The 16,527-nt window shown below is 34.6% G+C and overlaps 1 protein-coding gene across 3 annotated transcripts in view; it reads left to right on the forward strand.

Annotated features, from left to right (window-relative positions):
- Nucleotides 1–16,527, forward strand: part of GPC5 (glypican 5) — a 1,461,148-nt gene that overhangs the window by 740,592 nt on the left and 704,029 nt on the right. For 2 of the 3 annotated variants that reach the window (XM_054446639.2, XM_063651047.1), the window contains exon 7: nucleotides 11,347–11,506. In XM_054446639.2, coding sequence (XP_054302614.2) covers nucleotides 11,347–11,506 — 160 coding nt within the window. Of the gene's footprint in view, nucleotides 1–8,142; nucleotides 8,251–11,346; nucleotides 11,507–16,527 lie in introns of all 3 variants that reach the window. The other variant, XM_063651046.1, reaches the window with a different exon arrangement.

Genomic DNA, 16,527 nt, shown 5'->3' on the forward strand with positions numbered 1-16,527 from the left:
GACTGGGAAACTTTAGGGGAAACTTCCCTTTTTAATAGAGCATTTGAAAATGAATTCTGCATAGCTAGCTAATGAAGGAAATCCAGATTCTTTGCCAAAACCAAGTTTTAAAGGAATTTGCAATCCTTCACAGTTCATTCAAGGAGGCAATGGAAATTTTGATGAAGAAAGTTTTTAACATCTTTCTTAAAAGGAGCCCTTACTTTGGCATTGTATCATGATTAAAGTCTTCCTCCCTCCCTCTCTCCCTTCTATGCTTTTTGTTTCTTTTCTATCTTTCAATGACATCAGTCTCATGGAGACAAATGGTTAAAAGACAATGATTATAACACACACAGTTGAGTGACACAAATCTTGTTGTAGTGTTAGAAATACATCAATACATTGGGGTCATAAAGCGAAAAGGCAAGGGAAAAAAATCTAAGTTAAGAACAGAAAATGCTGATTCCCACAGTCCGTGTAGAAAATACATGTTTTTTTCTGTCAGTGGAGATAACTGAGATGAGTTAGTATTGTCAATTCTGTTCCTTCTGACTGAGCCAGGTGAGGCAAAATTTAGCAGATGAGTTGAGGGACAAAAACTATTACCTTGGCAATATAAACATTAATACTGTCTACATTACTTACTAGGAAATGCATGCAAAATTAATACACTCTTGGTAGTATGGGTTGGCTTCACTTCTATAGAGTGTGGTTAATAGAATGCTGATTCAACAGATAATGTAGAATTGTCTAAAATTCATCTTCAATGAGTCCATGGCATGTTTTGGGATTTATTCACTTGTTTGCCTCAGGAACAGTAGCTGTTCAGTTTTGTTCTGTCTTTGATTTTGAAAATTAGGTTACTGTGCTCTGTAGTGTCAGGAAGATGATACGGCATAACTAGGCAAACAGCTAGGCATTTTCTCACAGTGAATTACCAGTGTCCTTATTTGTCATGATACCCACAACAGGCAGAGGCAGTTTCCTGAGGCAATCCAGGCCACGAAGAACTGTACATTTGGGGAAAACATATCTTCAAATATATACGTTAAAATCTAAAAAGATGTGTTAGTTTGTATTACTTTTGTGGATATTTAAACATTCCCTATGCATATAAAGACCTAGTTAAAGAGATGCAGGCTTTTGGAATGTTCAATAAACAACTCCTTGGTGAGAAACCACACTATAAATATAATAAATATGACTTAAAAATTGGAAAATGAGATTAGTTACTGTTGAACTATTCTTGCTTAGAATGCCCCTGGATTTCAGTCATAGAAATTCACTTGTACCTGGGTCAGTTACAAGTTCCTATTTGTGGTGGTTTCTGTTCCATTGGCAATTACAATTTTGATAAGTTGAATAAAAGATCTTTCTAAAAAGGGAGTTCTTATATTGGCAATGTATCATGATGAAAGTTTTCCTGCCTCTTTCTCTCCCTCCCACATATACATTTTTGTGTCAGTATATGTATATGTGATTTGTGCCATTTGTGTGTGTGTAGGTAAATGAAAGTGGCATCAAGAAAATCTCACATTTAAAAAAAATTGGGATAGTATAATTCTTAGGCATCACATATTGCATAATGTTTGACTATTAAGAAATTTGCATCACACGTCTAATTATTTCATTAAACATGTTAGAGGCAATTAATTTACTTATACCCTCCATTTCCTTTTCCCCCCTCTCTGGTTCTCCAGGTGCAGGGTCGTCATACATTGCTTACTCACAAAATGTCCTTGTTTTTTTCCCTTACTCCTGTCATTGATCTTCTGTATCTTTCCGGTGAACTTAACATGGATGTTTTGATAGAAAGCTCTGACATTAACTCTGGAGTTGTTTTGCAAGGCAGGTTGTTTGCTTTTTCACCAATTTTTTTCAGGTCCTCGAAGTGTTTTCCTACAGATGTTTCACAAGAGCCATTTCAGAAATGAGAACATTTGGCGTGTACTCTTCCTCTTTTGGTCCCACAATTTTTCTGAGTCCTACTTGAGGTTATGTTTTCTCCCCTGTTTCAATTGTAATATTTCACTTACTTGTTAGTTTTTAGTTTGAACTCTCCTGGGAGGTCTAATGTAGAGTGTTGGACAAGGACACAAATTCATAATAAACCTACCCAGTCAATTTTGGTATGAGGGCTTAGAAGGTGGAACTGGCCACATTTTGAACTGGAGGTAAGGATCAGGAATGGTAATGGAGAGACACACAGGATTTTCTTATGGGAACAAGAACAAATAACCTCTGGGCAGTGTTAGAGCCAAGAGAATGATAAGCCTTTTCTAACTTCAATATTCTGTGTACAAATTCACAAGACTTTTATAAATTGCCAGACTGCATTGCATAAACCAAATGCCAACAGAGCAGTGACCTTTCAAATTACTGGCACAACAGGAGCTGAGATCAGAAAGTTCAAACTTTAAAAGCAAACACTGACAAGAAATCAGACAGAAATGACTTCGGTGTCTGGTCAACTTAACATAACATGACACATTGTAAAGTGCGTTCGGCTTTTTAGGTAGAATTCTCTGTAAAGGTTTAACTGCTTTAGAAAATATAAATGTGAAGATTTGTGGTATTTGGCTTTATGTATAAGATATTTCTACATTTGAAAAAGACAGTAGAAAAGTTTGGTATAAGATTTGTAAAATATGTTTTGTAATCATGCTAATGGAAGAGGTGAGAGTTGGGTGGGGTGGGGTGTAGATGGTAACATAGTTTGGGGATTGAGGAAGGGGAATTATGCTCTAAATAGTGAGGCATGTTATATAAAGTCTGTTTTATGTCTCAATTGAAATATGTTATAGAGATAAAATAGATCATGATGGATTTTGAATCTGATTTCTAATTTTAAAATGTTATGAGGTTTTTTTGCTTTCCTATTTCATACACAATTCTTTATGGGTTTCACTTAGTCTCCATGAAATTGCAGATGCCATTTACCTTTTAACAAAATTAAATTCACATATATTTATAATTGCATGTATATATCCATAGTTTTTTATTCTATACATGATATATTATTTAAAGATGGTTTATCAATCACAAAATAAAAAGTATAATTTTTCTATATCTTCAGTTTTCTGGTTTGAATTTTCTCTGGCAGCACTAATTTTCACCTACCTATACTCATTATAGTATAAAAGTGTACAAGTGCATATTTTACCATGTTTCCATTGGAATGGGTGACTAGAGGTACATCTATGATGACTAATACTTTCTAAACACATACTTACTTCTCATATATCTGTGTAAATGATTGTAAGAGGAGGGGAAAAATAGAGATGTATCATTATGTATACTGTCTTAAAGCATATTCATCTGCTCTCATGTTTGGAGATATTTGAATGTGATGAATGTTTCTCTTTCACCACTAACAGGTTGTATGTATGAGCCAGATCTTATTGCAAGTGTTTGAAAGGCTATAGCAAATATGGGATATTGCCAGACAGTTAGTAAAAAGCAAATTGATTCTATTGAGAAATTAATTCACCAGCTGAAAGAAGTACATTTGCCTAAGAGTCATCAGATATTCTACCCACCAGACTCATCTCCAAGATAGCATCCCTAATGAGCTTCCTAAACCAACTAAACATAAGCAGGAAGCATCAGTCATCAAAACTGACTATTTTTGGCTAATCAGCTGACTGCACAAACTGCATGGCATTGAGGAAAGGAAGAACATTCTGAAAGTTTTTTTTTTTTTTTTTCATTCTGTCCTCACTTTGTTGGTTTCTCAGTTTCACGGATGCAGTGTCATGCGCAGAACCCTGTAAATGAGCATAGTTCGTTTAAGTATATAAAGTGCTTCCATGTATTATTATTCAGTAGAATAAAGTGAATTTAACAAGCTTAAGTGATTTGCCTAAAGGCACACAATTAATGTGTGGCTGGAATTCAAAATTGTGTCTTTTCCTCTGTTGTAATTGTTCTATAACAACGGGTGTAGTGATTGACTTTGTACCCACCATGACAGGGAATCGGTTCAAAACTTAAAACGCTGTTTATTTTATAATTAGGTAGACTCAAATGACAGAGTCAAGCCAGAGTGGGGAGCCAGTCATTGTTACTCCTATATGGGTTCGCTCCTTCAAGACAGGATTGGGGTAGCAGTGTCAGCTCCTACGGGTTATGACAATCTTAATGATAAAGTTAACTAACCATAACTGAATACTCATAATATGCTAGCACTTTTCATAATGTATGTCACATAATACTCACAAAATCTTCCAAATAAATATTACCTTTTTGTTGTCTTTGTTTTATTTTGTTTCGTTTTGTTTGAGACAGAGTCTCACTCTGCTGCCCAGGCTTTATTGCAGTGATGGAATCATGGTTCAGTGCAGTGCCCAACTCCTGGGCTTAAGCAAGCCTCCCACCTCGCCTCCAAGAAGCTACGACGACAGGCATGCCCTACCCCTCCCAGCTCCAAATAAATATTCTCATCCCATTTACTAATGCAGAAAATGTATGGCCCAGAGAAGTAATGCTAAGTTTGTTGAGGGTTTTAAGTTTTAAAAAATTATTTTATCAAACCCTAATGTAAACTATGGATTCTGGGTGATAGTGATGTGTCAGTTTAGGTTCATCGATTATAACAAATGCATCATTCTGGTGCAGGATGTTGACAGTGGGAGAAGCTGTGTGTGTGTTGGGAGTAGGGAGTCTATGGGAACTCTTCTACTTTCCACTCAATTTTGCTGTGAGCCTAAAACTACTCTAAAAATGTTTATTAATCAAGAAAATCATATTGTATGAATATATGGGACAGCTATACATGTATGTGGTAAAAATGAGAGATTTGTTAACGTATGTGGCAGGAGTGTGTCTAATATGACTGATATTCATGAGTCACTTATAAAAACTGACTTCATGGCTGGGCGCAGTGGCTCACACCTATAATCCCAGCACTTTGGGAGGCCAAGGCAGGCAGATCACCAGGCCAAGAGATCGAAACCATCCTGGCAAAAAATGGTGAAGCCCCCTCTCTACTAAAAATACAAAAATTACCTGGGCGTGGTGGTGTGCACCTGTAGTCCCAGCTACTCGGTAGAGTGACACAGGAGAATTGCTTGAACCCGGGAGGCGGAGGTTGCAGTGAGCCGAGATTGTGCCACTGCGCTCCAGGCTGGATGACAGAGCCAGACTCCATCTCAAAAAAAAAAAAAAAAAAAATACTGGCTTCATTATCAATCTGTAGATTCATTTCATTTGTGTATGTTCGCTTAAGGATGCATATATGGAAACTCTTTGTTGTTTTTAAAGGTTTGTTGGGAAGGGCTCCTCTTTGGTGGAAACTATGTCTATTTCTCAAAAGTGATTTAAGAGTAAGATGTGAAATAATAACACTTGCCCCGAGGATGGAGCCAACACAGCACAGAGCATAGTGGAGTTATTTGATGCTGTCTCTGAGGAAGGAGAGGAGGAATATAAAGAGCCTATCCCTTGAGAAAGAATAGGGGAGGACTTCCTTACCTGATATCTCAGATCACGAAGCTACAGTTCTCTCCCTGCTGTAGGGGAAAAAAAATAACAGACTTTTTGCAAAAATCCATTTTTGAAAATATTCCTATATTCCAGATTTATAATGAGGCATTTTTGTAAATATTAAAAAGGGTAATTAGAACATTTTTCTCTGGTTTATAGTAACTAGGATGGCAACACAAATATATCTTGGAAGTATTTCTTGGTATGATTCTTCAACATAAAATTGTTTTAAAAACTTAGAAGTCTCCAGGTACTCAGGAATAAGGTCATTTTAAATTATTCCTTATTGGCGATAAGAAAAATAATTAGGCAAGACCACAAAACTAAATGTTTACACTGTCTCTCCTGTTTCCTGATTTTCAGGTTATTTTTTATCCCAATTTTATTTTGCTGTATAGTCATATATTTCATTTTTGAAATAAAGTATGTAATCATTTCTTAAGAACCAAGGCTGTGCCTTCTCTTTTGATATGGATGTTTATCTTCCAAAATACGTGTTATGGCTGGGCACGGTGGCTCACGCCTGTAATCCCAGCACTTTGGGAGGCCGAGGTGGGTGGATCATGAGGTCAGGAGATCGAGACCATCCTGGCTAACATGGTGAAACCCCGTCTCTACTAAAAATACAAAAAATTAGCCAGGTGTGGTGGCATGTGCCTGCAGTCCCAGCTACTTGGGAGGCTTAGGCAGTAGAATTGCTTGAACCCGGGAGGCGGAGGTTGCAGTGAGCCAAGACTGCGCCATTGCTTTCCAGCCTGGGTGACAGAGTGAGATTCCCTCTCAAAAAAAAAAAAAAAGTGTTATATTTAGAATATACAGTCAATAAGTGTAAAAGCAAAGTTTTTCTAGAACATCAGGGTCTTTGATGATTTTTAGAGAAGAGAAAACACTATTCCATTAGATATAGAGGGCATTGAAAGCAGGGTAAGCTTAAATTATTTCCAAGTTCAAATACATAAATCAAAATATATGTATTTAGCATCTACAATGTGGTAAGTACTCTAGTCATGATGGAAGGTGATGGAAAGCAGGTTGAATTCTTATATTTGAGAAACTTATCAGAAAGATATGACATGTTCAAGAAAGTGGATTAAGTGCAAGTAAATGATGCAGAGTTAAAATTATCACAGAAATATATGCGGGATGGAAAAAGAGGTATTTGAGTTTGAACTTGAAAATTAAGTAGATAAAATAAGACAATGAAAGGGTGTATTCTATGTGAAGGAAAAACAGGAGTTGGAAGTGAGAAGAATATAAAAGAAGCATAAGCAAAATTCTAAAGTCACACAATTTCTGGAAGAACAGATTGATGGTTCTGCAGTAGAAGCTGGGTACTGGGTAGCTGTGTTTAGATACAATTTAAAAGCAAAACAAAATAATACATAATATGGAACCTTGACTGCTGGGCCAAATTTGAACTTTTTTTTTTGGCGTCATTTCTAAAAGCATGTCAGTGGATGTTGAGTGAGGGAAGGCGGGTAATTTTCTTAGGTACATTTAGAAATTGTGAGACGAATCTCATATAGACAAGATTGCCTCCTGCAAAATTTCTCATGAGGGTTTAGTTCTGGGAAATTAAGAAGCGGCCATGGTATGCATTTCTCAAACATTTTTCCACGTTTTATCACTCTGTGACCCATCTTTTTGGATTGATATCTCTCCTCTAGACACATGTCATGTTGGGAACCAGCGGTTTTGACAGTAAAGAATCACAGCAGTAAGGCTGAAAAATGACACGGTGAAAGTACTGATTTTAAGAAAATAATATGGTGGTAGTGGGTAGGAGAGAGTAATGGCCCCTATAATGAGGGAGCTGGGAAGATAAACGGTAATGACACATGAATAGTAGAGATGAGCAGTTTTATTTTCAGACAGAAAGTGGTAGAGTTCATCTCACTTCCAATTGCTGCCTAGAGGTGAACTACAGAGAAAAACAAGGGCTACAGATAAAGACTGGAGTGTAATTTGTATACAGGTCAGAGCTCAATCTATTAGGAGGAATTCCAAGAAAGAGACTAAGAAGTAGGGGATTTATATTATTAATTGAAACACTTCCATGTGGATGTTGGAGGAGGCAAGAGAGAGGAAGTGAGGAGAAAGATAAGCAAACTTTTAAGAAGAAATCAGGATAGTGTAGTTAAAGAAAATTTGAATAAAGATCTTATTGTGAAAAGCCCATTGTTTTTGTTGATTACAAATTTACTGGAAATTTCTGCAAATGAAGTTTTATTACAATATGAGAGTGAAAGTGTACTTTGTGGATGTATGATAATTGAAAAGCGAGAAAATGAAAATGATCAGGCAGAGCCTCCATGCAAAGGAAAGGGAGATATTGACCCTACGAGAGGGCTAGGTTAGTACTGGGGACTGAGAATCACGAATTGGGTGGGGTCCTGGATGTATCTGAATCACGCAATTATATTTCTTGCTCAGAGACTTGGAAATATAGTGAGAGGGATTATTAAGAGGTAAATAAACTGAAAAGGTTTTTCTGATAGCTTGTTTCCAAGGGTACCATCTTCTCAGGAAGGTGGTGTCTTACAGAAATGATGACCTCTCATTCTGAGAAATATGCTAGAGAATCAAAAGCTTTCAAACACAATTGCGAAGAAGTAAATGTGGCCCATTTGAGGGTTAGAGAGTGTATTCATGTATTCATTTTCTCTTCCTGCATAGCAAATTACTACACATGTAGCAGCTCAAGACAACATCCATTCACTGCTCACTATTCTACAGATGAGAAGTCTGGGTGGGCTCACTGCTCAGGGTCTCACAAGGCTGAAGGTAGGTTGTCAGCCTAGCTTGACTCAGTTTGGGAGCTGAGGGGGAGAATCTGCTTCCAAGCTCATCTAGGTTGTTGAGAGAACTCAGTTGTAGGAATGAAGACCTCAATTCCTTGCTGGCTGCAAGGCAGGTCACTCTCAGCTCCAAGAGGCCACTAGTGGTCCAGTTCCTTGCCACAGGACCTTTGATAGGCCCTATCACATCAGCCAAGCTCACACCCTCAAGGGCAGCAGCATGGGCCCCTGCATGCAAGCTCCTCACCCTCACATCTCATGCTTGGAATGTCTCTAACTTCTGGTGACAGTCAGAGGAAACTTTGGGGGACAGGTGGAGGGATAGCATTAGGAGAAATACCTAATGTAAATGACAAGTTGATGGGTGCAGCAAACGAACGTGGTACATGCATAGTTATGTATCAAACCTGCACGTTATGCACATGTACCCTAGAAATTAAAGTATAATTTTTAAAAAAGGGAAAAAAAATCATGTGATTGCATTATTCCAAGCAGATCATCTCCCTTTTGGTAAATTCAAAATCAACTAATTAATGGCATCATTTACATTGCAAAATTCCTTTTGTCATGTAAGTTGGTAGGCACTACTGACGTCATATTCACAGCCCCAGGGGTTAGAGTGGAAAATCTTGGTGTCCATTTTTCTGTTCTCCTTAGCACGAATAGTTTAAATTAAAATATAGTTTTGTGTAGTTTTAGTTCTTAAAAATTTGAGTTCATGTGCCTCAGATGTTTCCTAGAATATCACTGAAGTGATGGAGGAAAAAAATGGAGAAAACAGAATAAATGTTCTTTAAGTCCTCCATTATATTTAACAATAATTACAGATAAATGAATAATTCTGACAATATATCCAATCACTTTCAACCAAAACCAATTTCTTAAAATAGTAAGCTTTGTTTTAAAAATCAATTATCTTTCTGTTTGTGTTTTTGAGTTCATTTACCTGGCTGGATCCTCATAATATATACATTGTTGGTGGTGTTCATGAGAGTCCATCTGTGTTCTGGCCACGATCCCAGTAAAATATTGGAATAATTCTTAGGAAAGTAAAGGGAAAATAAAGTTATACGGGAAAATGTTGGAAAAGAATGTCAAGGTCAAAAGAAAGCGGCATATCACCAGAGAGTTTGGCTTTTGTTGTACTTATCTGGTAATACTTTGAAAAATTATAAGTCATATAATTGCGTTCTTAAATCTTTCAATTAATGTATTCTGGATATTTAAACAATATTGTACTAGAATATATAATAGAATAGATAATAATCAAAATGTGTTAATGTTTAATGTGCTGGCATATTAAATATTTGCAAAGTGCTTTGCATATGTTTTTCTCACAATATGAGCAATGGTCCAGGTGTATTATTGTCCCTATTATAGATTTGAGGAAACTGATTTATTCAGTAACTTACTCAATGCCCCATGTCTTGTGTTTGGTGTATGTCAGAATCCAAGATTCACATCAAAGTATGTTGGACCTCAGAATCCAAGCCCTTTATGATTATACTAAATAGATAACAAATGGGATATTTCACAATAACAAATGATAACTGGTATTACCTTATTTACCATTCATCATTATTTATCATTTATATAATGGTATAAAATAATACCATTTATCCTTTCCTTTTTAGATTTTACTTTTTATGTGGTTTATTTCCTATCTGTGTTTCTTCATTGCTGTATTCTCCTTTCCCTTTACAGGGAAGCATACACATCAGTATATTAAACACAGTAGAAAAGTTTTGTTTAACTTAATATTTGCTGAGTTCACTTGATCTCGAAAGAAGCCTTCTTTTTAATTTAATGCCACCTATTGACATTTTTTTGCAAAATGCTGATAAACAAAAATAAGAATTTAAAAATTACGGTCAAATTGTTTCAGTATTTTTGTTAGAAAACTAATATTTCAGAATTGGTGACCAAAAATTTGTATTGCTTAATTTTAAAAGTTTGTGAATTTCAGAATCCAGTTACTTTATCTAAGTGTTTGTTACATGATAAACATATCTATGTTAGATATCCTGAGGCTGTTTGACTCTCTATTCTTCAGTATAAAATGCTGTCTTTGGGTTGTATGTTTAATTATTGTCTGCTAATTGATAATATTATTTGGAAAGTCACAGAAGTAACAACCCTAAGTCTTTCATAAAGCGCTGGAAAATTTAAATGACCACTAAGTGGTCAGCAGTTGTACATTTTGTTCATAATATATTAGTACCCTCTAGTGCTCACACTTGGCCATGTGCTCTCCAAAACCACCTTAGAGGGGTAAATGTAACATACTGCATTGGACTATCTTAATCAGGCTTAGTTTTAAGTGAAATATTCTATTTATAACATCACCTTTCTGAAAAGACATTCAGAAATTTCCAATGTTGTTCAAAAGTATTACTGGAACTCCTGTGCTGTAGGGGAAAATGTCTATTCCATCTGTTTTGCTCATAAAAATAAATACTTGAGAATCAAGAACTGAGAAGTCATTAAATTTCTTAAATGATTTGTAGAAATGGATGTAGGACCTAAGTCTTTTGTCCCAAGGTTCAGTATATGCCGTATGCATTGGACTGTGTATTTGATCCAAGAAAGTTTAAATGAAACTATAAATGTATATGTCTAAAATTCTGGATTTCTTTAGACAGAATCATTTTCTGGAAGAGTAGTACTTCTTCAGAAATACGGAGTGTGGGTTCACAAAACAGCACAACATTATCAGCCAATATACTACAAAGGGAGTACTAGAATTTGATTTACCATATTTAAACATTATTTGTTCAGAAGCAAAGGATCCTCTAGACCAACTACCATAAGCAAAGAAGGTGTAATTTCATTTGCTTCCCAAAGCATCATCCAAACCATTGCCACAGAGCTAATACATACAGTGTAGCTCTTTATAGGTGTAAGACTTTGCCCATTATTTATTATTATTTCAGTTGTTTCATTTTTCTTAAAGACTTGACTTGGTGTCTACACCAAAAGAGTGGATCCACATAACAAAATAATTCTAAGTAAGTTTTCTGAATAGAATTCTTAGGTTATTCAAATTTGCTATTAATAAAGGTCTTTCTTTATGTACAATTAGTTGTTACAGGGTAGATCACCCAAACCTGACAAGTGGGAGCTTCTTCAGCTGGGCAGTGGTGGAGGCATGGTTGAACAAGTCAGTGGGGACTGTGATGATGAAGATGGTTGCGGGGGATCAGGAAGCGGAGAAGTCAAGAGGACACTGAAGATCACAGACTGTAAGTGTATGATTCTAACACCACTTTTTTTAAAAAAAAAGATTTTGAAATATGATTAAAGATACTGTTATGGATGTAAAGAAATAATGACAATTCAAAAAACAAGCAAGAGGAATTGGAAATGAAAATGAATCTTTTTTAGGACATATATTCTTGGTGGTTTTGTTTATTTTTAACTAATGACTTCTAATAAAATGATAGTTTTCTATGAAAAAAACTAGTAAACAATCACCAGTTCTGAGAAGGTTTGAAAGAGGAATAACTCTTAAGGCATAATGGATACTAATTGTATGTTGATACATAACCTGAAACCAGGATGGGTAAGTACTACTTAATAATCAAATCGTGCAATTAAAAAATTATGTCATTATATAAGAAAATTTTTACTTTATTACACTTCTATCATAGTCAAATTGCATAGAAATTGGTGTTTGGTTATTGATCATGAAAACTACTTGGATTTAATGCTTATGAATTTCCCTTTCCAAAAAAAACCTCACCAAACATTGATTTTGATTGTATGGATTTGAAACCATTTCTGAACTCATCGCTACCACAAAGGATAGAATTTTCAAATAACAACAACAAAAAATTACCAAATGGATTTCCCTTCCTGATTATCACATACAAGATGAGGAATATAGGTTCTCCATACTCCATTGTTATCTTCATGCATTTGTTCATATGGGCAAAACAACAAAGTGACCAACTGAGAAATAAGGTAAACGTTGATGTACCTAGAGTAGCTGGTTTCAACTATTCATTTAATCTTGATTATACCAAAGGCAAGGGTCACCTTCTGGAAAGGTGCAGTCACATGTAGAGGCTGGTCTGATAGCTTCCCTCAAAATCACACACAGCTGCTTTGCACCTATCAGACGTGCCTTTTGGTGGGAGAAGAATTCATTTACTTTATAATTCTCTCATTGTGAATTAAAAGCATGATAAATGCTTCCAAAATCAATTCCTCATTCCTTCTAAGATCTGGTTTTACAAGCCAAATATATTGGTTTAAAAAATGGAAGCCAAAAGAGGTGCAAAATTAAAAAGGCAGTTAACATAATGAAATGTTTTCTCATTAGACACAGTAATACATTTTATTTAACATGGAAAATACATAGATGAGAATTGGTGCACTTGAGCAGCCATTGAACAAAAGGCCGCAAAATTCTTAGTGTGAGTTAAATATATTCTATTCTTACAGAATGCGATAAAGATGTGTTCTTATGAGTATCAATATAGCTTATCAGATTGGTTTCTCCTTTTTTTCTTTCTTTGGTTGTTTAAGTGAAATGTAATTAAAGATATTATGGATGTAAGGAAATAAAGACAATGTATTTGGAAATTAGCAAGAGAATTTGGAAATGAAAATGACTGTTTCATTTATTTATTTAGGGCATGTATTCTTAGTGGTTTTATTTATTTTTGACTAGTAACTTTTGATGAAAATTATAGTTTTCTGTGAAAAAAATACTTATGAATTATCACCAGTTCTGAGAATAATAAAGGTTTTATTTTATTATTTTTTAATTTCCTTAGGTTTTGGGAAAAACAGGTAATGTTTGGTTACATGAGTAAGCTCTTTAGTGGTGATTTGTGAGATTTGGGTGCATCCATCATCTGAGCAGTATACATCGTACTCAATTTGTAGTCTTTTTTCTATCACCCTCCTCCCACACTTTCCCCCCAATCCCCCAAAGTCCATTGTATCATTCTTATGTCTTTGCATCCTCATAGCTTAGGTCCCACTATGAATGAGAAAATACAATGTTTGGTTTTCTGTTCCTGAGTTACTTCACTTGGAATAACAGTCTCCAATTTCATCTAGGTTGCTGTAAATGCCATTAGTTCATTCCCTCTATGGCTGAATAGTATTCCATGATATATATATATATATATATATACACACCACAGTTTCTTTATCCACTTATTGATTGATGGGCATTTGTGCTGATTCCATATCTTTTCATGAGAATTATAAAGGTTTGAAAGTGGAATAACTCTTAGGTCATAATGGATATGAATTGTATATTGATAAATAACGTGAAGCCAGGGATGAGTAAGTACTACTAAATCATGAAATTCTGTCATTAAAAAAATACTATGTCATTATATAAGAAAGTTTTTACTTTATTACATTTTTATTGTAGTCAAATAGCAAATTATAATTTAATTATATTAGGTAAAAGAAAATGAAAAAGGGTTTTCACTAGAGACAATTTTTTTTTTTTTTTTTTTTTTTTACTAAAAGCTAAAATGTCTTCCACTGTATTTAGGAATTATAACACTTATCCATCAGGGTAATATTTAATAATCTCTCATTTTCATCCTATCTGGAGTATTTATTTGTACTATAATTTCATGGCCATCTAAATATTAGTATTTTAGAACGTAAAGTTATTACAAAGTAAAGCATTATTTTGTGTGTGAGTGCGTGTGCATGTGTGTGTATAAATAATATATTTATAGGAAGTTTTTTACTTCATGAAGTTATTTACAAGCTCAAGAACTTGTTATATATTAGTAGGTCACTCTGTTTATTTCACAAAGGAGGTAGAGGCAGTGAAGCATATTCAACTACTAATAGTTTTCTTCACAAAACTATACTTGACAAGTTGACAAAAATTTTTACTTCAAAACCTTAGTTTCAATTACTGCTGAAATGGACAGGCATGGTACAAGCAGCTACCCATCAGAATCTGGGCGATTTAAGAGAGATGATTTTTCAGCAACTCCAGGCAAGCATTTTCTGAAAGTCCACATCTGCTCTAAGTGGGTTGCCTATTATGTTTCTACGAGTTTATAGCTGTTGCCTTTCAATTTTTAATAAGTGGTTAGAAAACCACTGCGGGATAGCATGCTGAAGTAAAGAGGGACAAGGAAAGGAGCGAAGCGTAGGTCACATTTCTATTTTTATAAAGCACTCTAGTATTTTGCCCGTTTGGGCCCAGTTTGAATATATTGGTAAAGCAAGTTAAGGCATAGTTTTAGATGGTCTTAATGACTTAAAATATTGTGATCTAAAAAGCTTAACAAGGTGTCATCTGTGTTAAGAACTTGAAATGCACCACTATTTCTTCATTACACTTTTGTTTATTCTTTGGAAAATGTGACATAAATAGCACACAGTTCATTTGTTACCGTAAAAAGTCTGACTAAATTTAGTTGTATATGTGTATATATCTACATATAACTACATATAGTTATGAGTATTAATACTAATATTGTATCTTTGAAATTTCATGATTCTGCCCTATTTATGCAAATGAAAACAGTTGGTAAATATTTTGCTAATTATTACTTGAACTGATTTTCTGTGTCTGTTTTTGTTCGTGTTGATATCAGATGACAGAGGGGTCTCTATAGTTCAATATGCAAAGTTTTACCACCAAAATATTTGTGTACCTTTTAGGTGTCATTTTGTCTTCATCACCAATGTTATCAAATTATTTAACCATCTTATTGCTTTCTAAATAATTTCTATTTGTAATCCTACCAATACATTATAATTAAATGTTAACTAATGTTTCTTATAGAAAGAAGCCATCTATACTATATAATTTTCACTCTTAAGTAACTGATTTCAGTAGAATGACTTAAAAATCCCATTAGGAAAATTTGTCTACATTTTTATTATATGTATTTGGTTCATTTACATAGATACAGATAGTTCACTAGTAACCTGGGGTTGTGGGATTGGAATGGCTTTGAACTTAAAAGTCGCCTCACCTCTTGCCTGACACCTGCCGTTCTTTCACAGTAGCTAACTGATGAAGGTTCTAAACACAACTGGAAAAAATAATTCTCTTCTTTTGGCCACACCGAACGAATCTAATATTAAAATCTATACTTCTTGAAATATCTGACTATACTTCTTAGGTCTCTAAATCTGGATAGCTTCAAATGTTGAAAAGCACAACTACTAGAAACAACTTGTAGCAAAATTATTCTGCATATAATTTTGAAAATTTGTGGTGGCATTGTTTACAATTCTTATGTGATCTTATGATTTAAATCACAATAATTACTTATGAAAAGTAAATAATACATAATCCATGATCAAATTCAATTTGGCAAGGTGGTGCACAGTGGTAATCGAGGGGAAATGGATCTGATCACAGCTAGAACCAGATACCAGACACTTTTAAAAAGTAAGGTGGTTTTCAATCTTTGGATTTATTTTGCTGGGCTTCTCCTCATCATTCCACATTCTAAATATTTGAGGATTCCAGAATTCAGTTCTCAAACACTTTATCATGTCTGTTGACAACTAGCCCTTTTCCCAGACTCCTTACTGAATCATAATTATGATAATAATAAGGTTCCCTGACTCTGATAGCACTATCCAGTTCATAAAGCATTTCCCAGTGTAATACCTTAGGAGGTAGGAGGTAGGCTTATTGGAACAGAAAGTATCTGACTTAAATATGATTAATTTAGAAATAGTAGGATAATACATTGCAATATTAAATTGTTAGATCTAGAATTTTTGGTTGATCAGAGTAAAATAAATAGAACTATTGTTTATGTTGTGTTTTGGTTTTCTCACTTGGTAACTTTGTATCTGCCTCTAACAAATGTATCCATGTCAGGATACTAAGAATGACCTAGGAAAGAGAATAGTATATTCTATGCACAGAGCAAAATGAAAATTACACTTTATTAGCCACTGAAGAATAGGGAAGCTGATTTATTTAGTAATGCAAGATTGTAGAGTGAGTGAAAGTTCTTGGCTTCCTCATATTTATTTTCACCATAAATCACCTTCACTTCAAAAGTCTCAGGTAGGTGTGGAAGTTAAGGAGACCTTAAAAAGATGTTAATTTCTTTCCAGAACTAGGAAAACTATGTATTTATTCATATTGTAGATACTATTTTATAAAATGTTATATAGTCTTATTGATTTTTTCCGTATCAATATGAATTCAAACACATATGCCTATAAGATTTGGATGCCATTATACTATACGATTATAGTTTAAAATATGTTTACTGATTATGCATATTCTTTCTAAAATTAA

Source organism: Pongo pygmaeus, chromosome 14 (assembly GCF_028885625.2).
Source record: "Pongo pygmaeus isolate AG05252 chromosome 14, NHGRI_mPonPyg2-v2.0_pri, whole genome shotgun sequence".
Lineage (NCBI taxonomy): Eukaryota > Metazoa > Chordata > Mammalia > Primates > Hominidae > Pongo > Pongo pygmaeus.